Here is a 25,216-nt window from a genome sequence, read left to right as displayed (position 1 = left end):
GTATTTGGAGTTGGAGCTAGACATGCATCTATATAATGAATCTGTACAGAATGCTGCATTTATATCTCACACTAGTGAAACTAAGAAATGAAAAATCCCATAATTTCCCACCAGACAGACTATACAATTCTTCTTGTATCCACTGAATGCAGAATTGAATGCTATACGAGTTTTTGACGCTGGTTCCAAAAAATTGGAAGTTGTTATATGGCCTTCTGGGATTCAAATACTCACACAAAAGTGTACATGGCCCTCAAATTAAATATTCATTATAAGGACAGACACACATACACAAATTGTTAGCTACACTAAGACAGCCAAAAATTTCCCAAACACCAGTTCCATAAATATTCCCAGTTTGGAACTGAGTGTAATACAAGCAAATGAAACAAACACTACATAGCATAACTGGAGCACTAGGAATACTCATTTGTAATATAAACTTAATATTTTTATCTTCTTTGATGCTGGAGCAGATTCACAGAAGTTAGAGATGAAAAGATCCTATTAGATTATCAAGGACATGATCCATAGCCCATTGAAATCAATGGAAAAATGTCCATTAAAATTCAATACATTTATAGTTCTTTTTTCCAGTCTAAGTTTAGATATCTGGAGTGACAGGGCTTCCATTGTTTCATATGTAAATAGATTTAACAAACTGTGTATATACAGAAATATAATTTATTTCCCTTTATGGCACAGTAGTGATCTAGAAGTGATTATAATGAAGTTTCTCTTTGTCTGGAGCACTGACTAGGGATCATCTGGTAGGAGCAGATGGGTATATTACACGATTGATTTTCTGTAATTACAGGATGCAGATCCTGCATGCCATGTTCTCTCAGGGCTTCAGATAAAACATCAACCTCACCATCACCACTTTAGTGTGGAATTTCACATTCCACATTAGACCAGCTCTATGATGAATGGGTTTCTATGCAGTTTCTTATGAGACCTTTGAGAGCACCCTGATGGTCATCACTAGGAATGAGACTGATATTAATACTCTTATCTATTCCATTGCTTTGCCTACAGGAAAAAATAACCTTTGATTGAATAGTACAGTAGGGAAAACAACACAACACCAACATAGCTCCTCTACAACTTCATTCCTCCTTTCCTCTTTCATACTCATTAAGAGCTATGAACCCCTTCTGATGCTAATATACCTCTGAGTATTTGTTCCCATTAGTGCTTGAGACACTTATTATTGCAAATAAGTCACCCACCTCAATGTCTGTGAATAATACAGGACTAAAAATACAGAAGAGATGTGAATTCACACTATTTGAAAGTACTTTTCTTTCTGAATTTACCCCACTCTAGTCTGATAGCTTATTTTGCTGAAACTGAATGGGCACTGGGAGGAGTTCCTGTCCTCCTAGCATAGATGTTTATAGTAAAGAATCTGAGATTTCAAGCAGCCATTTTTTATTCAACTGATTGCAATCTTTGCTAATGGGTGCTGTGGATTCTCAGCATAAAATGCTCTTGCTCAGTTGAAGTGATTTAAATTATTATTCACTGGAATCTTCCATTAAGTGCTGGGTCATCTTTCCTCAAAGCACAATTTGTTCCTTGGGAAGTATTACTTGTCGAGCCCAATATTCAAAGCTATTTCACCTCTTGCTCAACATTTTTTTTTCTTTCCATAACAGCATGTCTCCATTTATTCTGGCTTCTGTGGAAAAAATGAGTTCTGTTTGCTAGGGACCAAAAGAGATTTCAGATTTTTCTAATATTTGCTGTGTCCTATTATGTTTTTGAGCAGATTCTGAGCCATTTGGTGGAGGTAATAAAGATCTCAGCTAGAATAAAGTGCCTTCTCTCAAGACTTTGTGAGGCGCAGACACAGATAATGAAGCAGATCTAAACTGTAGGCTCAGAAACCATAAGCCAAATAAAGAGAACCCAACTTCTTACTTTTTTAAGATTTCATTTTTGGGATTTTTTTTTGGAGGGGGGGGCATCTTTGAAGTGTAGCTTAGTTTACCACTAAGCCTCAGCACAGCTAATATTGGGGTGGTCCAAACATGTGGTTGCAAGATGTCCTCATAAACATCAGAATAAGGCAGCTAAAGACAAAGGGAGACTCCTAATTTTCAAATGCACCTCATTATGAAGATGAAGATATACAACCTCCATCCTTAAAGGCTCAATAAGACTTAAAGTGCAATTCATAGACCCTTTTACTATTCCTAGACAGCATGGTGAGATACACATTACATATGCAGGCAGTCACCCTCAACTTCCAGATGGCTTCCACTGCTTCATTTCTTCCCTCCAAGGTGCTGCTGAGCTGCACCAACAGCTTTCCTTTATCTCTACTACCAAACTGAGGCCGTGACAAATCTCAAGGATCATTACTGCTGTCACTTCTCTCCCCCCCAACCCCCAGTTGAGCTAAATTACTCCTTACACACTTATGTATTGGTTGGGGGGGGGGGGCAGGACTGCACTGCACAGCCTCAGGCCCTCCCCTTTTATGCAAGCAGTTCCATGCTTTCAAGCTCTACCTTGTCCTGAACATAACCAGTAAATTTGGGAATACTAGTTTTAATCCACTTTCCATTAGTACTGAAACAAATGTTGTCTATGAAAGCACTGCCATAACATATTACTACTTGTTATATGAATCATCCTTATTTCCCCCATTCTGTGCTGCAGACCTGCCTATGACTCAGACCGGACAACAGAAGCAAGGGGGTGTAGGTTGAGCTGTTAGGTTATAAAGTGCAGGTGAAAGTTTGCAATGTGGGACTCATGCACATCAGTATGTGACCCACCAATGCTGAGTAACAGATGGAAGTGTGTTTTAGAAGTTGTAACTGAAAAACACTCACCCTCTTTAAAAAGAAAAAAAAAAACGAAGCATTTAACCAATTTCCTTGCTTTGTTTTATTTTTATTATATTGTCAATAAGCAAATGTTGACATTTTAGTAGAAATGCTGAGCTAGACATCAAGGGGACACACAAAATGTCTGCATGCCCTACGTTCCACCAGCGTAAGAGTTAAAGTTCTTCACATGCAGAACAGAAATAGCTGTTGAAACCAGTACGCACTTTAATATAAAGGTGGCTGGCACATTAATATACTAGAGTAAGCAGCAAGCATGAAGAAAATACTACACTAAGGCAACGTTTTAAACAAGGAAATATTGAAACACAAAGAGCACAAAACTGAAGTATCCAAGGATGATGTAACCATGCAAAGAGAACTTCTGAATGGCTAAGAAATATTGAGCTTGGGTTTACTTCTGGCAAGTAAATAGCTGACAACACAGATCTTAGAGCCATTGTGCAACTACACAGATGTTAAAATGTAATTAGGGAATCCATTTGAGAGTGTGAATTCAAGATTTGGGCTACCATGCCATTTAATCCATCTCTATTGAACTCCTATAGCAATATATTAAACCTCAAAACTCCTGTGAGATTGGGAAGACTTCTCCATCTTACAGATGAGAAAATAGATGGCTAGCTCCAAGTTAAGTGTTCATTAATTTTAGTACCTCACTTTTAGGGCACAGAACTTGAGACATGAGCATGTTTTTTTAGATGTGCTGAGCACATCTCCCATGACTTCAATTGCAGTTGGTGTCTGACATCTATTTAAAAAAAGAAAAGAGTCAGGCCCTCAGAGTCAGCACCTAAAATTAGTACATATTTGTGAAAGACTGAGCTCTAGTGATTTACCAAGAGACAAAAGAAGCCTATGGCATAGCTGGGACCACAGCATGGGCCCCACTTTTATTTGAATTAATAGACCATGTTTCCTTTCTTCCTTGTATTGCAGGAGTCTCACAATAGCAGGTGAAGTTCGCCATTTAAGTGTGATTAAATCCTACATTTCCATTTTAGCAACAACAAGCAGTACTTACCACTTTGTATTTAATTATATTGTGAAAGTCCTCTTTAGAACAGCATACTGTTACAGTTGTAAGTGTACAAGGCGTGTCCCATGACCTGCTCCACTCTTCCTTTTACAGCACCATTTAATGGGTGTATGGCTCCTTGCATCCATTGCCATTGGTAGGTTGCCAAAAAACAAATTGTTTCAGACCAGCTGAACACAATAGAAGCATAACAGTTCCATGTACATTAGGGAAATTTTGACCGGTACTCAAACAATTTGAATCAGGAAAATGAGTAGACTATATACACACAGACTCCAAGAGAAGCCAGTCTATCTTCAACAACAAAGTAGCCAAAGTAAAATTTTTAGATTGCTAAGGGAGAAGGGTGTACACTCCCGTACTTATGCCACAAAGTTCAAATATTGATCCAAACATCCCTAAAAGCTTACACTGTTTGAATCGAGCACAATTTTTCTGTTTTTAATTCACACCATTAGGGGCACAATTTTTTTCAGTATAGAAGAACTCGAATATCTCAGGGACTACTCCTTTCATATTTACACCTCACACAATGTTCAAGGAGTGGCTACAGCAACTGCTTACACAAGAGAAATATTAGAAAGGAAGTTAGCTTCCATTGCTGGCTTCTATCCCTACTGGACACCTTTTGTTTCTTCTCCAACTCCTCTGATGCAACAACAACCAGCAGCTCCTCTTCAGGAGCATCTGCTTTTACAGGCACACTCTTTGTCATGAGAAACCTAGCATGTGTAGAAGCAGCCGGAAGCAAAGGGGTACAGCCAATCCCATATGACCTGCTAGCAGCCTGCAAGGAACCAGGAAGTCCATCAGGAATCACTACTGCTCCACAATCCCATTTAACAGGATGCAGCTGGCAAGAAAACTGTATACTAGCTTGCAGCCAAAGAAGATAAAATACAGTCAAGTAATAAGTATGCCAAAGTGTCACAGTAGAAATGGTAATTAAACAGTATATACAGCAATGCAGGAGGTGAGCACTGGAACAACCTCAGAATGCACAGCACTTTGCTCATAGAACTCTGCACAGTGAAGCTCTATTTCCTGCAAAAGCCTCACAATAAAATAAGACACCCTAATCTTGAAGATTTAGAGGAGAGAGAGGTTACCAAAAATATGCTGAGAAAGAATTTTCCCTTACTCCCCAGTAGGAATATACAAATTTACATTGTGAAGATGACAGCCCATTAGATACACATCTATGCATAAGAGAAGCTAAACTTAAAAAAAAAAATAGTATTTTAAAATAAAGGAAATGCATTAAATGTGCAGTGCCAGCAACACGAACACCAATTCTTAGTTTATAAATGCTTTGCATACCAAACTTGACGCTTTATAAAGAAGACTTTTAGGCTTTCACAAGTGACATGCTTTTACCATAATCAGTTCACTCAAAATATTTACACAACAGTATGGCTCAATTACTGTAAGTGTTTGATACAGAAATTTTTCAAAAATATGATTTTATTCACAATCTAATAGTTCACTTTTGCAGCAAAATGCTGCCCCCTGCTGCTATGAATCTGGAACAGGTTGGCTATGAGTACCACTTCTGGTCTTCAGCTGTGATTGAGCAATATCTGCTAGCGCACTCTGTATCTTTTCTAGTAGCATATCCCCACGATAAACAACCTCTTCCAGACGGGCAGCTGCTTCATGGTTTTCCTCCTCTAACCGATACAGACTAGCAGCCTTTAAATACAAAAGAAAAAAAAGTTAGGCGATCTTGAACATCACATAAGGCAGAGTTTTCTTCAAGGGGATGGATGGAGGAGTTGTCCATGCCCGTGATGAAACATAGTAAGAGCCCCATCTTTAGCTCCTACATCAGTCATTCTCTGCTGGAGTCCATGACTATAATTTACCTATTATAAGTTTGCCATCTAAAAATGCACTCCTTGCGTGGAGATTAAATTCATCAACAAAAATAGATGTTTTTGTACCTCAGATTGCCAATTTTAGATTAACTCAATTTCAGCTTTAACAAACAAAAATCAGAATCTTTGACCCTACTCAAAAGAAATGAGTAAGTTGTAAGACTTTCAGATCTCACAGTGTTAATTACTTTGTACTACATTCCCCAACAAGCTCATCTTTGGAACTGCACAGCCAGTGCCCGCAGTGAGGGCCATTAGACATATACATGTGGAGGACAATGGGAATTAGAATCCAACTATTTGTTCAATAATTTAACTGTAAATCGTATGACATGTGACGGTAGCTAAAATATGGGCATTTATACTAAAGATGTGGTAATGGACTAGCTATCTGAACAGAAAAGTGAAAAAAAGTCATGTCTTGGGTGAACAAATGTGGCAGCCCTATCTATATGTTCAGCATACTGTCTGTGGCACACTGAACAAGAAATGCAGCTAAGGGTTACTTGATTAACAGCGAACATGCTACTGTTGTGAGAGTTATGCTGCTGGCGTGCTACGGACAGTTCAAAGCTCAAACTGACCTATCAGCCACTTACATGTTCACAGAAATAAACCAATCAGTGATGTCATCTTCGAACTCGAAGGACGAACAACATCATTTAGGATAAATTCATAAAATTAGGTTTCAAGTCCAGCTACATTTTAAGTTACGCATTAGTGTCAATAAATATATATATTGCACCTTTAGAACCTCCACTGTTTTACTGAGGTAAGCGTTCAGCCAACTTCATCCATCCCTATAACATAGCCCCGTAAGAGTGGATTGTGATATTTGTTTGCGACAACACACCAATTTAAGAATGGAAGTAAAGAATAAACAAAAAGCCATATCCAATTGGAAGTGTAACCAGAGGACAATTTGACCAGGACTAACATCTACCCTTGCACAAAGGGGCCATGGAATCTTTAATTATCACAGGCATTGGTCAAAGTCTTTTTTTGAAAATGGAAATGCAGTGGCCGCTAAAAATCAGGTATAGGCACTGGTACAATATCAGCTCAGAGGAAAGCATGCTGTCTACTGGGTCATCAAAACCAGTTTCTCTAGTTCAGTGGTCCCCAACCTTTTCCGTGGGGCGGGCGCCGAACGACTAGCAGCCGGACAAGCAGCCACCGTGAAGCGGCAACATTTTGGCGGTAGCGCTTCTTGACGTTGCCGCTTCACAGCGGCATTTCGGCGACTGCTTGTCCGGCAGCCAGTAGGTGGGCGCACATGGATGCCCGCGGGCACCACGTTGGGGACCCCTGCTCTAGTGCCTTGGTTTTCCCACACAAGTGTCATTAGGGTCAGATATGGCTCAGCTATGAAACATGACAAGATCATAATCTGTGGTATGTCTGCAGATAACCTGAATAGATTTTAATCTTATTTATATGGACTGTGAAATTACACTGATGCTTACATGGTCTGAGTTTTTAATGTAACTAATATGTTTAGATACTACTATAACTAGAGATCTAGCAGAACATAGCACTTTTGTTCAATATCCTTAAACTATTTGAACAGTATTTATTAAGCCTTATTTATGCTTCTCCAGTTTAAGATATGTCTAATCTCTTTAGTAATCTGCAGCTATCTTCTGCAACTCAGACTATCAACTCATCTCCAAGAACTGAAAATACAAAGTTTACTCATCGGTCTTAAAATTGCTTCAGTGTAGCATAGGGAATTAGGGCTTGTCTTTGTACACATATTTACACAAAGTAATTTAAAACCAAAAACCCAGAAGCTAGGGCTAGGAAGGGCAAGAAAGGAGGGCCACCAAGCAAGACTTGCAGAAAGAGATGAGCATTGCAGTAAACTATTTTGAGAGGTAGGACTGATTGCTGGAGAGACCCTAGCAGGATGCACATGGGCCCTTCGGAGGGAAAAAGGTTTGGGGAAGCAAGTTTGATCTGCTGACCTGCAGGAAGGTTTCCTTATGGAGCCAAGAAGTGGAAAGAACTGTAACATTTCAGAAATGCTGAAAGTCCTTTAGAAAATGAGTGGTCTAGACACAAAACAATAGGACCATGTCAGATACAGCGTTTAAGTGAAACTCGCTTGTGACATGCTCTTACAGAGATTGGATGAAACCTGCTTTGAGAGCCAGAAAACATGCCAGTTTCTTTTAATAAGAGAAAAACAAAAGATATATTAAAACAGTTGTGTGTTTAAATATTAACTGAAAAAAAAACACATGGCTCTCAAAAGTAGTTTCAGATGGTGATGGAGAGGGCAGTTTCTTTAGGAGCCCTGTGAAAAGAAAAATGAATTTAATATAGCTCAGAGTTCCAAGGTTTAAGCCTTCCCATCCTGCTTCAAGTTTTAAGTTAGGCTATGTAATATTTCCAATAAATGAAGTGGTTCATTACAGGTACTTTTTTCTTGGGGAGAGGGAGTGGTGGACAAAACATTCCCTCAAACTTTTTTTTTTTTTTTTTAAACTGAGCTAAGATTATATCCTTTACGCCACCTGCTACTTTGGGCTGGGATATCCAGAAGGGACTAAGAGGGTGGAGATTTTTTTGGTGTGTTTCAAGTATTTTAGATTTTAGTGATATTCTTACCTGCAAAGCTGCTGTTGATTCTTCACTAGGTAATGAATCTATTAAAACATCAATATCCTTAGCAGTTCGTGCAATCAATGCTGCAAACAACTGAGCATATTCTATTAAAAAAAAAAAAATCAGATCAGACTATTACAATATCTATTACAATTTAGTTTACCTTTTTAGAGGAGAACTGTGATAAACTTAGTGCTCATTGCAGGAACAAATGACCTAGAATTTTACTCCGAATTCTAGAAGACTTACACTGATTTCTAACTCCAATGTATTCTAAAACTTTAAAAACTCTTTCCTGTATTAAAGACAGTGGCAATATCTTCCATCTCAAACAAATCTAGTACATGCTAATGTTCAAAGATTGATTCTAAATCCTATCTTAAACAATCTAAACAATGGCATTGGAATAGCAGTCTCCTTACAAAATAAGGCAGCTCTTAAACCAATTACTGCATTCTAGCTGCATATCAAACATTCCAGTTACAATATGTTACATATTCTGGAGCATCGAGATGCTCTAATCCAGGGGTCAGCAACCTTTCAGAAGTGGTGTGTCGAGTCTTCATTTATTCACTCTGATTTAAGGTTTCGCGTGCCAGTAATACATTTTAACGTTTTTAGAAGGTCTCTTTCTATAAGTCTATAATATATAACTAAACTATTGTTGTATGTAAAGTAAATAAGGCTTTTAAAATGTTTAAGAAGCTTCATTTAAAATTAAATTAAAATGCAGAGCCCCCCCAGACCAGTGGCCAGGACCTGGGCAGTGTGAGTGCCACTGAAAATCAGCTCGCGTGCCCCCTTTGGCACGCATGCCATGGGTTGCCTACCCCTGCTCTACTCTTTCAATCCTTTCCTTGAATTTGGCCATTGTGCTAGTTAAAAAAGAGTAAGGATTAGATAAGGATAATGCGATTAAAGTGTGAAATTTATTAAATGTTTACACCAACTTGGTAACAGATCAAAAGAAGAAGGATTCTTAATATGGTTGCTTAATAGATTTACAACTACGACAATTAATTTTACCACTTAAACTTAAAACACTTTTACTTTGTTAATGTACAAATGCACCTGGAAAAGCTTAGTTATCACTTTGTTAGTGACAGGATTTTAATTTAACTTCTAAATAACATGAAAATGTGTGGCGTACTTTCAAAAGGATATTGCTAGTTTAAAGTCAACTCTGAATGAAAATGTTTTAAATCATGTTACATGTAAAACCCCAGGTTATTATAGCTAAAAAATTAAGAGGGAGAGCTGTATTTCCTCGGCTTACTTTGTACATTTGCCATACTTTTAGTCATATTCACTGTTTCCCCTGTTTGTATAGGTCTCTCACACAGCTGCAAGGGAGAGAAAATTTTAAGATAGGAAACAGACTATAAAACTCGGGGATAGGTGTAGTAAACTATATTTTCAAACTTGACTATTTCAAAATGACAATGTTTACTTAAATGTGTACTGTGCCATCACCATATATCACCTTGATATAGAAATATTAAAGTTCTACAGATTGTACTTAAGCTTTCAAAGATAAACTTACAGGGAGACTGATCTGCCAAGAAAACTGTGGCCCGTCTAGAACCTGGACTTTAACTTGAACAGTTACAATATGCTGAAATACAACTTGCCTTGTCTAGTTTAAGACTGTTAGATCAAGTCATCTTACATGATCTAATGTCTTTAAACCTTAAACAAAAACTTGGGCTCCTGAATCATCACTTAGCAGATACCAGTACCTGACACTGGACCAGCTGCCACTAGAAAGGGAGCAAGCGAAAGCTCTGCTTTTTGCACCTTTAACTAGCTCCTCACAGCTGTCTCCAATATCAGATGGCAAGCCCTTATAGGCCACTGTAGGACTGGTTGACAGTTTTCCAGAACTGCAACAGAGCATCATTTGTGCACTGTGCTAGCCTCAGTTGAGATTCCTGAGGTCAGGCCTAATCTGATCCAAGACACGTGTAAAATATAGGGGACTAAAGAGCCATTTAGGCATATAATGTGTCTTAACTAGAAAGCCACGTTTAAAATATTCAAAAAATTAGGGCCATCCCGAGCATATAAATAAATATTTTTAAATATCACATATCCATATGACTGAGCTTTCTTCCCAGCTTGCTTTGTTTTTTCATATGAAGTATGATAATATTAGATCATATACTTTATCTTTAGAAAAATGGCCAGAATTAATCTATAAACAAGTACAGATGGAAAAGAGTTTTTGGTAAACTAATATGGATGTTAACTTTTATAATTGCAGACATTAGAGAGAAGGTATTATTCCAAAAACATTAAAAGCAAAAACATAGACAGACAGATAGATAGATAAGCTTTATACTCAAACTAATGTAAAATTTCAAAAGACTAGTACATACTTGGTTTGGCTTTTAGAAACAGAAGTTTCCTGAACACTAAGAATCTCCTCATAACAGTGATCCTTATAAAATGACTGATGTTTGTATTATTAGATCTATATAAAAAAAGGACCATGAGACACACACATTTCTGTGCTTAGCTTTGTCAAAAAATATTTCACGTCTCAATCAATTCACTTCCCTACAGAATGTGCAATTATCCATAACTTGGCCTGAATCACAACAACTGTTACAACTTCCAAAGAAAGTTTCTTAAGCCTGAAGTTACTTAATTCTAAACTGACACTACTATTTTACTAGAGAGTAATCATGTTTAGTTAATGGACACACGTAAAACTGACCTTCTGTAGGATTAGCTGGCTGGTCTTTGTTTATCGCTGTCTGAATGTTACTGAAGGAGGCAGGTGGGCCACATTGCTGCAATACCCCAATGGCATTACAAAACTGATCTGCAAGCTACAGGCAAGATGAAATAGGTTTACACAATCATACTATCATTTTAGTCTGTATTTACACTAAAGATAGTCAGTTTAAACTTTTTGCCCCAACCACTATTACATAGAATTGCACTTCAATAAATGAAAATAGTTAATCCTAGGCTGTAGTGAAGATCCCAATCCTGCCTTCTGTGCAAGTGGACGACTCTGATTGCACTGGGACCCCATGACAATGCAACTGTCCACTCCCACAGATCAACTAGCAGGATCAGGGATTAATTAAGATGCTACCATTAGCATACTCAAGTCCAGGACAAAATTTTGGTTCCTACATCCTGGCCTTTAGCAGCTCAGCCCGCTGCAGAGATAAAATGCTTTCTCCCATTCCCCTGGCCGCATGGATAGGTGCTACCCAGCCAGTTACTGAGCCCGGTGAAATTAAGTGGGAAGATTATTGCGATCAGAGATAGAGAGGGAGCAGTGTCCTCTCACCAGCACCTATCAGAGAGGCTCGCTGGAGTAGAGTAGACACATGGCTTCAGTCTCACACGGGCAAGTCCTTTTTAACAAAGCGTTCAGGCTCAAACCAGCCATTTCAAGAGGGAGCCGAAAGAGTGACTTAAGGAGCTTGCAGGGCTGCTCCTCTGGGGGCGACTCCCTGGAAAAGCAGCGTCCCCCCTCAGCAGCCCGGGACGGAGAAACCCCCCTGCCCCAGGAACGGGCTGCTCTGGCCATTCCTCACACTGGCAACAGCGAGCTCAGTGCTGGCGCGCGGTCGGGGAGAGGCGAGCCCCGGGGCGGCGCGAGCTCAGCGTGGGGCGCCCCCGCGAAGCTTCACAGGGGGAGGGGGGCGCGAGACCAGCCGAGAACGCTTAAAAACCCAACGGCCTCCGCGTTTTGTTTTCAAACCGACTCCACCGTCATCCCCGCTCCGGGAGGGAGCAGACGCCTCAGGTTTGTTACCCCGCCCCCGCGGGGCCCAGAATCCCTCCCCCCAGGGCACGGGAACGACTCGGAGACGCAGGGACCGACGCGCGCTCGGCGCAGCACGGCGGGAGCCGACTCGGCCTAACCCCGATCTGAGCTGCCCCGGCTCCAACCTCACCGAATTCACCGCGTCCTGCAACTGCGTTAGCCGATCCGCCATGATCCTCCCCAGCTCCCATCCCGATTCCCTCCTGCCTATTGGACAGAGCCTAAGCGAGGCCGGGCTGAGCAGCCAATGGGCGCGCTTGGTGTTGGACGGTTGGGCTTGAGGGGGGAGGGGAGAGTGGGCGGGGCTTTGCGTTCTCTTTCGGGTCCGACTGTCGGCTGCGGCCAAGGTGATGCCTTGGCTGCTGCGGGGCGCGCGCCCCCTGCTGGTTGAGAGGCGAGTCGGCAGCGGCCGGGGCCGCCCTCGGGAGTGAAAGGCCAAGAGTCCCGTTGACTTCAATGGGCGTTGGCTGAAGGGGCGGGGCACCCGGGGGGGGGGGGTGTCTGAGTGTGCCTAGCAATAAACACAGTCTTGTGATATAAATAGGGACGGAAAGAAGCTGGCCCAGGATTGTTGTAAATCCCGCTGCCCAGGAATCACAATCACAACCTTTTTCTTGACTGAGTTGAGTTTGGACACAAGCAAGGCTCTCGGGCAGGGCCGGCTTTAGGCCCTGTGGGGCCCGATTCGAATACCCAGCGGTGGTCCGGGTCGTCGTCGGCACTTTGGCGTGGGGGGGTCCGCTCCACGTGTTCCGCAGCACTGAAGGACCCCTCGCCGCCGAAGACCCCGGAGAGGACCCACCCCCCCGCCGCCGAAATGCTGCCGGAGCGGACCGGCGCCGGGTGAGCCTAAGGCGTGGGGCCCTCTTAGGCGCGGGCCCCTCTTACCCGCAGGGCCTGATTCCGCAGAATCAGGGGCATCGGCCTAAAGCCGGTCCTGCTCTCAGGTCCCGATTCTTTTAGTGACAAACGCAGTGCTTTGTGATGGCACAATTTGGCCCATCCTACTGTCTTAGCGACAGCCTTGAGCTAGGATGGAAGCTAAATTGTAGCTCGTCCATCGATGCACAGATTTGTCATTAATTTGCAGTGTTACCAACTCAGGCTCCAGTAGTCCAGTGAACACACCAGAATCTCAGATTAAAAAAACCAAGTTTCTACCCTTCATACTCCCAGAGAAAAGTTGGAAAACGTGCCCACGGGATACCCTAATGACTCAGAAAGCACAAGGCAAATAAAAAGAACTCTCTATTCATTATTTTTAAAATAATCTCACGATTTTTAAGACAATCTCATGATTTTTGTATTTTTGGGATTGACAAAACTGCTTGAGCATGTTGTTGATAAACTCTCAGTCAACTAGGGCAATCATAGTTGTGCAAGTAGGTACAAAATCTTAGGCCTGGTCTACACAAGAAAATTAGATTAGTTTAACAGCATGGATCAGGGGTGTGAAAAATCCACACCTCTGAGCAGCGTAATTAAGTCAACCTAAGTCCTCCTATAGCCAGCACTAGGTCAAGCAAAGAATTCTTTCATCAACCTAATTACCACTTCTTAGGGAGGTGGATTGCTTACGTCCATGGGAGAATCCCTCCCATTGGCGTAGGTAGTGTCTACACTGAAGCACTACAGCGGCACAGCTGTAGCATTTATTTAAGTGTACACAAGCCCTTAGAAGTTGGGGATGGAAGAGACATGTTAGGGCCAATGTAAGATTGTTTCCAAAGGCATGGCTACACTTGCAGATGTAGAGCGCTGTGAGTTAAACCAGCCCTCGGAGACCGCAGCAGAAAAAGCGCTGCAGTGTGTTCACACTGTCAGCTGCAAGCACATTGGCGTGGCCACATTTGCGGCACTTGCAGCAGCATTGGGAGTGGTGCATTATGGGCAGCTATCCCACAGAGCACCTCTTCCCATTCTGGCGCTGTGGCTTGTGGGAAGGGGGCGTGCGGGTGTGGGGCATTCTGGGTCCTGTCCCAATGCCCTGTGATCCATCGGTTTGCATCTCAGCAATCCCTGTGCTTCCGTCCACATTTGGCGCCATCTTTCAACATTTTTTGTACTGCGCGCTCTGTCTTCCCTTTCGGTCTGCGGGAATGGATCCCGAACTGCTGAGGAATATGCTGACGAATCTTGCCAGCACGTCACGAATTGCAGTCAAGTCACTCCTTAAGCTACAAACTGACAGCGAGGAGTCCAACGATGATGTTGACTCGCATAACGCATACAACATGAGATTGCTTGTGGCATTCACGGACATGCTCACAATGGTGGAACGCCACTTTTGGGCTCGGGAAACAAGCACTGAGTGGTGGGATCACATCGTCGTGGAAGTCTGGGATGACGAGCAGTGGCTGAAGAACTTTCGGATGAGAAAAGCCACTTTCATGGGACTGTGTGCTGAGCTGACCCCCACCCTGTGGCGCAAGGACACGAGATTGAGAGCTGCCCTGCTGGTGGAGAAGCGGGTGGCTATTGCAATCTGGAAGCTGGCCACTCCAGACAGCTACCGATCAGTCGCTAACCAGTTTGGAGTGGGAAAGTCGACCGTTGGAATCATGTTGATGCAAGTTTGCAGGACCATTAATCGCATCCTGCTCAGAAGAACCGTGACTCTGGGTAATGTGCATGACATTGTGGCTGGCTTTGCACAAATGGGTTTCCCTAACTGCGGAGGGGCGATAGATGGGATGCATATTCCAATTCTGGCACCAGCCGACCTAGCCTCCAAGTACATAAATCGGAAGGGGTATTTCTCTATGGTTCTCCAGGCGCTTGTGGATCACGGTGGACGTTTCATTGATATTAACACAGGCTGGTCCGGAAAGGTTCATGACGCGCGCATCTTTCGAAACACAGGCCTGTTCAGGAAGCTGCAAGCCGGGACTTTCTTCCTAGACCAGATCACCATAGGGGAAGTCGAAATGCCCATAGTGATCCTTGGAGACCCCGCTTACCCTTTAATGCCATGGCTCATGAAACCCTACACAGGGAGCCTTGACAGCAGCAAGGAATGGTTCAACAACAGGCTGAGTCAGTGCAGAATGACTGTGGAGTGTGCTTTTGGCCATTTAAAGGGCCACTGACGTTGTCTGTATGGGAAGCTGGATCTGGCCGATGACTACACCCCCACGGTTATATCCGCATGCTGTACCCTCCATAACATTTGTGAAGGGAAGGGTGAAAGATTCACTCAGGCATGGACCTCGGAGGTTCAACACCTTGAGGCTGAATTTGAACAGCCAGAGAGCAGGACTATTAGAGGGGCCCAGCATGAGGCTGCAAGGATTAGGGATGCCTTGAGGGAGCAATCTGAGGTTGAAAGCCACCAGTAATGTTTGGTGCCCTGCACGGGAGTGAAGTGCAGTGTTTCCAATGTTAGTAGGAATCTGTGTTTACTACGTATGATGCACTGACTTGCAGTGCCTGTTGCTTTCCTAGGCTATGGTATCTTTTACTTAATGCAATAATAAAGAATGTTTTCAAAGCCAAAAAATTCATTTATTGAAAAGAAACACAACTGCTTGGGAAACAGAAAGGGCATGACTCATCTGTGCTGTTTGGGACGAGGGAAGGGGGTGGGGTGGGGAATGGGACAATCACAGATTTGCGTATGTCCTGTTATCATACTCAGCCTTCTTCTCTGGAGTGCTGTGCAATGAGTGCTGCACTTCAGGCTGGCTAGAATGGATGGTGATGGGGGTTGAGTGCAGTGGGTAAGGGTCGTAGTTTGCAGGGCTGGGTGTTAAAGCCACAGATGTTGGAGGCAGCTGGTGGTGATAAGAACCCGGATGTTGGGGAAAGTGGGTTGGGCGGTGACATGGGGACACAAGGGAAAGAGTTTTGGGACAAAGGCTGCGGGGGGGTGGGGGGGTGGGCGGGCACGGAAGTGCTCCGCCTGCATTGCTACGAGCGCCTGTATCGAGTCCGCTCCGTGCTTTGGTGCAAGCAATCTGCATTCTGCTGGCGGACCCTCCTTTCACTCTCCTGCCACTCCTGCACTTTTTGATTTTCGTTAAGGGACTGCTGCATTACTTCATACAGCATGTCCTCTTTGCTTCTTCGCGTCCGCTTCCTGATTCTTTGGAGTCTTTTGGCCGTTGATAACAAGGACGACTGGGATCTCAAGATTGCATCTGTAAAGCCAAAATGCAACACTTAACAGAGGCAGCATTGTTCACACCAGACAGAGCAATGACTCGGCCATACTTAAAGACAAGCACAGTGTACACAATAGCAGAAATTGCCCATCCCAAAGTGAGTGCACATAACCCACAGGAGCCCCAAAATGGTGAGTAGACACAGGGGCAAGAGGGACTGATTGTTTCATGGCCGTACTGTCCTCTGGGGTTCTGTGCCTTGGGGAGAGCCAACAGCTGCAGGGGGCCCCTATACTGAACACTGTTGCCACATTTTCCACAGGATGAGTTCGTCCTGAAAGATATCTCGCTGCTGAGGGTGACCTGGGAAGCAAGGGAGGGTCTTCTACTACAATGCGGCTTCCACCCTGGCCCATATGCAGCTTGCCTGTGTGCAGCAATGGTCCCCCTGCCCGTCACAGCACAGTGGCGTGGACATGTTACCTTACTGGGACAAGGAGCACAGTAGCTCTGCCAAGGAACTTGAGCAAGCGGATTGCCCAGCTTCTGCATGAGACCTTTGAAGAGATCACTGAGGCCGATTACAGCAATGTGAGAGAGCACATCAACACCCTATTCCGCATCTAGGCATGCATGCAGCCCTAACCCGCCTCGTCCCAAGAGCCCGCACCGAACAACTTCCTTCCCAAAATAAAGGCCACTTATTGGGCACCTCCTCTGGTGTTTGTTCTTCCCCAAGCATTGTCCACTGCAACTGGCTACCTTCCTCCTGGCTTGAAAACAGCTCCTGGCTGCATGCATCTAGGGATGTCGGGCTGTCTCCCTCCTCCTCAGCACCCTCGCTCCCGCTTTCCTCCTCCTCTGCCTTGTTGAACTGGGCTCTGAAGTGTCCATGGTGGTCTTCAGAGTGGAGGTGGGGTAGCCCCCAAGTATTGCGTCCAGCTCTTTGTAGAAATGGCAGGTTGCGGGGGCGGCACCAGAGCAGCGGTTTGCCTCACGGGCTTTGCAGTAGGCATTCCGCAGCTCCTTCACTTTAACCCTGCACTGCAGTGCGTCCTGGTCATGGCCCCTTTCCATCATGTCCCTTGATATCTGCCCGAAGGTATCGTAATTTCTACGGCTGGAGCACAGCTGGGACTGGACAGCTTCCTCCCCTCAAACACTGATGAGGTCCAGCACCTCGCCATTGCTCCATACTGGGGATCGCCTGGCGCGTGGAGGCATGGTCACCTGGAAAGATTCGCTGAGAGCACTCCACGCCTTGCTGAGCAAACAGGAAGTGGATTTTCAAAATTCCCAGAGAATTTAAAGGGCGGGTCTGATGGTTGGTCACCTGAGGGCAGGGCAGTAGAGTTCAAAGTGATGACCAAAGTGGTTAGAACTGGCATTGTGGAGGCCTATCAGAGTGCATTAATAGACCAGGGCGTCCACACTGATGCCATGGTGCTCCAGCCGGGGTGCAGCAAGCGTTATGGTTCTCGTGGAGGTGGATTACCAGGAGCGCTCCAGCCACCGAGTCCGGGTGCTCTACGTGCCTCGCCAGTGTGGACGCGTCGTGAGTTAGGGTGCCCGGGGCTGCTTTAATGCGCTCTAACTCGCAAGTGTAGCTAAGTCCCTGTATAATTACTTGTGTGTTTTCCTGTCTAGTTTCAGAGGTCTCATGTAATGTGGTTTCCACCTCTTTCCTTGGGAGATGATTCCACAGCCTATACATTTTACTAAATAAGAAACTTTTCTTGATATTCAGTTTACATTTTATCTATCTTAATTTTTTCTCATACTCCCACTTTTACTCCCTTGCACTATTATAAACAATTCTTTACCAGCCTTGGAGTTTACTCCCTTCAAATATTTGTAGACTGCTATCACAAATCCTCCTTAGTTGTCACTCAAGCAACACAATTTCAACATTTTTCCTCATAAATCAGTCTCTCCGACTCCATGATCATTTTCTTCTTTTCTGAACTCCCTTCAAATATCAATATATTTCTGGTAATGAGGTGCACAGAACTGAACACAAATATTCTAGAGTCACACCAGATCCTTAGAGAGTTTTGATGCCTCAGTGTTCAGCCCAAAACTACAATGACCTTGTTTGCTTCCACATTACCTTGTCTAACTTGTCTAATTTGCAGTCTGCCCTTACTAGCTACTATATGCAAAAGCATATAGCAGAAAAAAGTGCTGTATCTTAAATGCAAAGATATAATTCCCAACTGAGACTGAGGAGAAATGTTGTATCTACAAATAATATTGAATACTCAGCAGCCTCTGTGAGTAGAAAATGTTCTGAAATACAGGTCTGTCTCATGTTATGCAGGGGTTCCGTTCCGCGGTTAGTGCGTAAAGTGAAAACCGCGTATAGCCAAAACCCCATAGAGTTCAATGGCGGGCGAAATCGCCTGCACTACAGGTATAGTATTAAAACTGTTGTTTTTCTCCTTTTTTGTTTTTTGTTTTTGCCGACTGCGTAAAGTTGAAATCGCGCATGTTAAATGCACGTAAGATGCGACAGACCTGTAACACTACATGTAATGTGTTCTAATGACCTGAGCAAAAGACTGGGCCCCAGAAATTCCTGATTTTGAATCCATGTGCTAACCCTTAAAGTCCCAGATCCTCAACAGTATTTAGGCATCTAACTCCCATTGATTTCAATGGCAGTTAAGCATCTAACTACCTTTGAGGGCCTGGGCCTCAGTCCCTCTGTGGCTTTAGGCAAGTCATTTTGGGCCTGATCCAATGTTCATTGAAGTCAGTGGAAAGACTCCTGTTGACTTCAGTGGGCATTTGGTTAGACTCATAGGCCAGTGTTTTTAAACTTTAAGCTGAGCCCCCCTCTGAGTTACAATTTTTGGCTGCGCCCCCCCCCCCACCCCCCCAAAAATAGACACATTCAAGGTTGGGTGCCCTACTGAGGTGAGTCGGAGGGGGGAGATGGTCCTCCCGCCCCAAACCCCCACTGCGTGGGGCTGGCCCAAGCCCCGCAGCACAGGGCTGGTGTTGCCGCTCCCCCACCCCGAACATTCCTCCATGCCCCCCTAGTTTCAAAACCTCTTCCATAGGCCCTGACCCAGCAAAGTAGTTAAGCCATGCTTAGCTTTAACCATGTGAGCATGCTTAAGTGCTTTGCTGGATCACGGACTTAATCTCTTTCCCTAAATTTCAGCTTCTTTGAAATGGGGATGATAATGCCTAACTCACAGGGGGATTATGAGGATTAATTAAGTGGTATGTCTTATTAATATATTATCTGACTTTAAATGAATTTGGTTTAAAGCAAGGATGATTGAAGTTAGGATTCCTGTCCAGACTTTTTATCATATTTGTATTATAGTTCATTTTTCAATAAAGGAAAAAAATAAATACAGCACATGAGAAAAAGAAATGTTGGGTTCCACAATATAGAAAAATGTTGCATTTGTAATGTTTCAAAAGAATCTGTTAACCTGTTTTTATTTAAAATTTGATCTTTTTTAACACTGTTACAGTGATGAAAAATATCTGAATTCTAGATATCTTCTAAAAAATCTATTACTTTCTTGACAGTGAAATAAAGCAAATTGCTACTGACTTACGCGTGACTTAGGCCCAGCTCCTCAGAGGTACTGAAATCAATGGGACCTAGGCGCCTAAATACCTTTGAGGATCTAGGCCTTACTTCTGTAAAAAAGATGGGCCTGATTCTCCTTTCACATACACCATTGTTAAATAGAAATGCTAATAATTTTCACACACCATGTGCTTTGAATGGGAAAAACTATCAAAACAAAGCACTGATATTACGAGAGTAGTTCTTTTAGTTAATGTACATAAGTACAGGTTAGACAAACATTTTTCAGGGATGGCCTCAGGTATACTTAATCCTGCCTCAGAGGACCTCTTGAGGTCCCTTCCTGCCCTACACTTCTACGATTCTATCAGTTCTGAGAAAGGGCTGTCAAGGAAAAGCAAGCATACACTTATGGCTCTCTTATTTTAAGTCAGGTTAGCAGATAAAGGATACCAAAGTTGTGCAAATCAATTCATATTTGTACTTTAACTTTGTCTTGGCCATTCAGCAGTTGGCCATGCCAGATCCAACTGCCATTAAAAGTCAGTGGGACTTAAGCACACTAAGGAGCAAATGTTGTCTGAGCACTGACAGACGTGGGCTAGTGGGTTTGAGTACTGAGCTATGAATAAGAAATTACTCAGGCTATGGCTACACTAGAGAGCTTACAGCTGTGCTGCGCCACTTTAAGCTCTGTAATGTAGCCGCTCTATGCCAACAGGAGAGAGCTCTCCCGTCGACTTAATTAATCAACCCCCAATGAGCAGTGGTAGCTATGTCGGCGGTAGAAGCTCTCCCACTGACATAGCGCTGTACACACCAGCGCTTAGGTTGATGTAACTTATGTCGGTTAGGCAGGTAGCATAGTCACACCCCTGAGCGAGATAAGTTATACCAGGGATCGGCAACCTTTGGCACGCAGCCCACCAGGGTAAGCCCCCTTGCGGGCCGGGCCGGTTTGTTTACCTGCCGCGTCCGCAGGTTCAGCCGATTGCGGCTCCCACTGGCCAATGGAAGCGGCGGCCAGCACTTCCCTCGGCCCATGCCACTTCCTGCAGCCCCCATTGGCCTGGAGGAGCGAACCGCGGCCAGTGGGAGCTGTGATTGCCCAAACCTGCGGATGCGGCAGGTAAACAAACCGGCCCGGCCCGCAAGGGGGCTTACCCTGGCGGGCCGCGTACCAAAGGTTGCCGATTCCTGAGTTATACCAACATAAATGGTAGTGTAGACATAGCCTTAGTACTCATGCCATCTCTGGCTTTGGGAAAACTACTTAACCTCTCTTGGGTCATTAACTTTAAATGTCAATGTTAACACTACCACCTATGAGGATTAATTCATTTTCTGCAATGACCTTCGAAGAAGAAAAGTGCTGAACAATATTTTTAACCTTCTATCTCTAGCACTGAAGCTGCAACAAGCTCCACACAGGCAGACCCTGATGAACCTGTATGGACCCCCATTGGGAGTAGCCATTGCAGAGCTCATTGCAGTATCAGCTCCTGTATTTGATTTTTAAGTTAAATTTTGAGTTTGCAGCTTTAGAGGAGGTTTGAGGTTTTAGGAGTTATTTTCAGACTTTATTATATTTGAATTAGATCAAAATGCTGGGGAGGGGAGGGCTGATATCATTGTGACACTCTATACCTCAGGGGGAGCACCCTGTAACCTTCATATTCATCATTTATATATTACTGTGATATTTCATATAAAGCATGTCATGTGAGGTATCAGGGGAAAGGTTATGATCCGCTGAAAGCTATGGTTCTATCTAAATATGTGTATCATTAATGCATAAAAAGTTATGAGATTGTGTTGTATGATTGTCATTAAAACATGTTGTGAGTTGGGGAACTGTCCAGATATTAGATCCCCAGAGATAAGGACAAGGGAGCTAACCAACACCTGGGTGGGTGTTGAACAACCATCAACAGCTATTGACCAGCAAGGGGACACACAATGCAATGACACACTTGCACAAGGCCACATCAAGGGAATTGCTCAACCTTGCCTGGTGACTCAGCAATGCCCACCAGACATGCCTGGACTTGTGTTCTCCAAGCACATGGACTAAGGCTATAAAACAGAACACAGTGGCCACATGCTTGGCCTTTTCTCCTCCCCAAGACCTATGCTGCAAGCAGCAAGGACACTGAGAAGACTGAAGACTCCATCAGAGGAGACTGGCCCAGGTTTCAAAGGTGAAACCTGTGTACTATGAACTGCAATATCCAGTGGGGTGAGAAAAACTGCTTAATATAGATGTTTCCCAGTCTAATAGGGTTGAGAGTTTAGACTGAGTGCTTATATTTTCTTTTCTTTTGGTAACCACTCTGACTTTTTGCCTATCATTTATAATCACTTAAAATCTATTTTTTGTAATCAATAAACTGTTTTACTGTTTATGTTTACCAGTGAGTTTGCCTGAAGTGTTTGGTAAATCTGCTCAGGTTTACAAAGACTGGTGTATATCCACTTTCCATTGATGAAGTGGTGAACCAATTAATAAACTTAATATGGTATATTCCTGAGGTACAAGGCTGGGAGCTGGGAGGATTTGGCTGGTACCTTTCTCTGTGTGATTCATGGGTGGCTCTGGGAGCATTTGTGCAATCTAGCTGGGTGTGGGGCTCCACATGTGGTTGTGCTGAGTGATAACAGCACCTGGAGGGGTTTGCTGCTTGTCACTAGCAAAGCATTGTGAGAGACAGCCCAGGCTGGAGAGTTAAGGGGGCACAGCAGTCCCACAGTTTCAGGCTGCACCCCGGGGATCCTGTCACAATCATGATGGATCCTTACCTTAGCAGGTTAATATAGTAGAATTTGGCTAACAGAGACAGTGTCATGGGCAAAGACAAATCACAATAAACAGCCATCCCTACTGACAAAGACGTCAATCCTCCAAACACTTATATAGGACTTGTCTATACAAGAAAGTTGCATCCCTAAAGTGTAAATGTAAACTGTTATAGTTAACACAGTGCAAACTCCTGTGTTATTTCAGTTTGAGTGCTTTTTTTCTTTTGTTTAGCTTGAGTTGATTGGGAACCAGTTAAATTAAGCCAAAACAAGACACTCAAACTAAAATAAAAGTATCCATCCAGAGATTTGTATTGCTTTAGTTATAATAGTACTCCCAACCTCAAAACATTCAAACACAAATAATCATGAGCTTGGCTTAAAAATGACTAGAATTTAAAAATAATAAATGTGGTGATCTTTTAACCCGTTATCTGTTTCCTGAGCCTTTAGCGTGTACTTGAGTCACATTTTCAGACTTTTCTCCACAACCATGAGGGCTAGACACATTTATGTTTTAGATGAAGTCCGAGATTCCCACATAACAACATGTCTCTAGGTTCTGGGGCTTGAAGAAAAACACAAAATATATGAGACTTGCAATAAAATCATGAAAGTTGGCGACACTGCAATGTCATTTCAAAACCAAGGTAAGTTACAAATTGGTGCAACTTTCTCATGTTGGCCATGCTTTAGATTGGAACCTTGTCACAGCAGCTGTTACTATGTGCATACAGCACCGAGCACAACAGAGCCCTGATCTCAACAGGCCTCTAGGCACTGGTCCTATTGGGTTCTGGGAAGCGGGCAGGCGCAAGCCCACCCATTGCTCAAGGACCTTCCCCCAGCCTTCGGGGAGGATCCACAAGGTCCAGGAACTCAAATAATTACGGGGGACAACCAAAAATGTAACACGGGCAGGTGTGAAGGTCAAAGGGTCAAACAAAGGGAGCCCGAAGGCAACACCAAGCAAAGAATCCCGGACAGCGCCCACTGTTTCTCGAAGGTGTCAAGGGAGCCAGCAAACACCACCCAGAGGAACTCCGCCCAGATGCGTGAATGGAGGGCTGACCGGAAATAGTCCCCACAATAGCAAAGAACCCCCTCAGCCAACATCCTCTCCCTGGTGTTGTAGATGGCCGCTTTGGCCATTGCCAGGAGGAGGTTGACAAGGAGGTTCCACAACTTTGTGGGGCCATGGATAGGGTGTGAGTATAGGAAAAGGTGAGGGGAAAAGTGCAGCCAGAAACATAAAAGGATGTTCAGGAGGAGCCGGAACAGGGGCTGCAACCTGGCGCACTCCAGCTATACATGTGCCAGGGTCTCCCTCATGCTGCAAAAGGGGCAGGCGTCAGGGACGGGGGTGAGGCGCGCCAAGTACATGCCCGTGCTCACGGCTCCGTGGAGGAGCCGCCAACTAATATCCCTGGTGGGCCTTGGGTGGAATATAGGCTGGCCCACTGGGGTTCTTCACTCTCAACAGGTGGCAATAGGTCCTGCCACTTCGTATTGGGGCGGGACATGAGGGTGAGGAAATGGAGGATGTAAAGCACAAGCATTTACAGGTGTTTCCTTGGTGTATTTCAGAAGCGAACCGGCTGCAAATCGTGGAGCCGGCTTGTAGTGTATGGGTGGGACTAGGGTGGCCAGATGTCCTGATTTTATAGGGATGGTCCCGATATTTGGGGGCTTTTTCTTATATAGGCTCCTATTACCCCCCCACCCCGTCCTGATTTTTCACATTTGCTGTCTGGTCACCCTAGGTGGGACAGTCGGGGAGGCTCATGGGGCGGGGGGCTTGAAGAAAAGGTCTGGAGGGCCTGGGGTGCAGGAACACCCTCCCGCAGGACCTGGTCAAGGTAAACCTGAGCAGTGGGCAGTAAGGCTGCCCTCACCTCCTGAAGTACGCGCCGGAGAGTACGAAGGGCAGAGAGCCCCATGCGCTGAGCAAGCGTCAGGGGATCCACCCAGTCTCCGAGTCCATGGTCATAGTCCAGGGGGGAGGGATAGCTCAGTGGTTTGAGCATTGGCCTGCTAAACCTAGGGTTGTGAGTTCAATCCTTGAGGGGGCCATTTAGGGATCTGGGGCAGAAATCTGTTTGGGGATTGGTCCTGCTTTGAGCACAGGGTTGGACTAGATGACCTCCTGAGGTCCCTTCCAACCCTGATATTCTGATTCTAGGTCTCCGACTCTGGTGACTTCTGCCAGGACCAATAACATCTGTGACAGCCAGACATTCCCTAGTGCTAACATTTACCTTAACACAAACCCTAATGATGAGACTTGAAAAATCACTGACAATGAGATGCATAAGCAATACAAAACGGGAGCCCTTCCTCCATTAGTCCAGGATGATTAGTTTTTGTCCCTTGCGCAACTACCGTCGGCCACTCTCGAGGCCCTTCGCGTGCCCTGTGAAGCAGGACTAGCCCTTGCATAGCTCCGCGGCGCCCACACTTTCCCGGGAACTTGGCATCTCCTGCTCTGCAGCCCCAGCTGTTGTTCTGCAAGCGAACCAGCGAGAGCGGGAGAGGCGCTCGCCGCTGAAGCGAAGCAAAGGGCTGATTGCCGGAAGTGGGAGCC

The 25,216-nt window shown here is 44.3% G+C and overlaps 1 protein-coding gene across 1 annotated transcript; it reads right to left on the bottom strand.

Annotated features, from left to right (window-relative positions):
- Positions 1-4,284: 4,284 nt before the first annotated feature.
- Positions 4,285-12,374, bottom strand: MED21 (mediator complex subunit 21). The gene is made up of 4 exons (XM_024214184.3): positions 12,308-12,374; positions 11,107-11,221; positions 8,391-8,491; positions 4,285-5,592 (listed from the first exon to the last, which is right to left on the bottom strand). The coding sequence occupies exons 1-4, from the start codon at positions 12,347-12,349 to the stop codon at positions 5,416-5,418; spliced, it is 435 nt and encodes a 144-aa protein (XP_024069952.1). The 5' UTR covers positions 12,350-12,374; the 3' UTR covers positions 4,285-5,415.
- Between the last annotated feature and the right edge of the window lie 12,842 nt (positions 12,375-25,216).

The sequence above is a fragment of the Terrapene carolina genome, unplaced genomic scaffold, assembly GCF_002925995.2.
Source record: "Terrapene carolina triunguis isolate 2854851 unplaced genomic scaffold, T_m_triunguis-2.0 Scaffold112, whole genome shotgun sequence".
NCBI lineage: Eukaryota > Metazoa > Chordata > Testudines > Emydidae > Terrapene > Terrapene triunguis.
Note: the sequence above shows the minus strand (reverse complement) of the source record. Positions and strands in the feature narration are given on the sequence as shown.

What these genes read in the sequence shown, in the direction of transcription:
- MED21 (XM_024214184.3), bottom strand. Translation starts at nt 12,349, where the DNA reads ATGGCGGATCGGCTAACGCAGTTGCAGGACGCGGTGAATTCG. An exon ending in TGCAGGACGCGGTGAATTCG is followed by an intron (nt 11,222 to 12,307) that starts GTGAGGTTGGAG and finishes TCTTGCCTGTAG; the next exon opens with CTTGCAGATCAGTTTTGTAA. An exon ending in AATCAACAGCAGCTTTGCAG is followed by an intron (nt 5,593 to 8,390) that starts GTAAGAATATCA and finishes TTGTATTTAAAG; the next exon opens with GCTGCTAGTCTGTATCGGTT.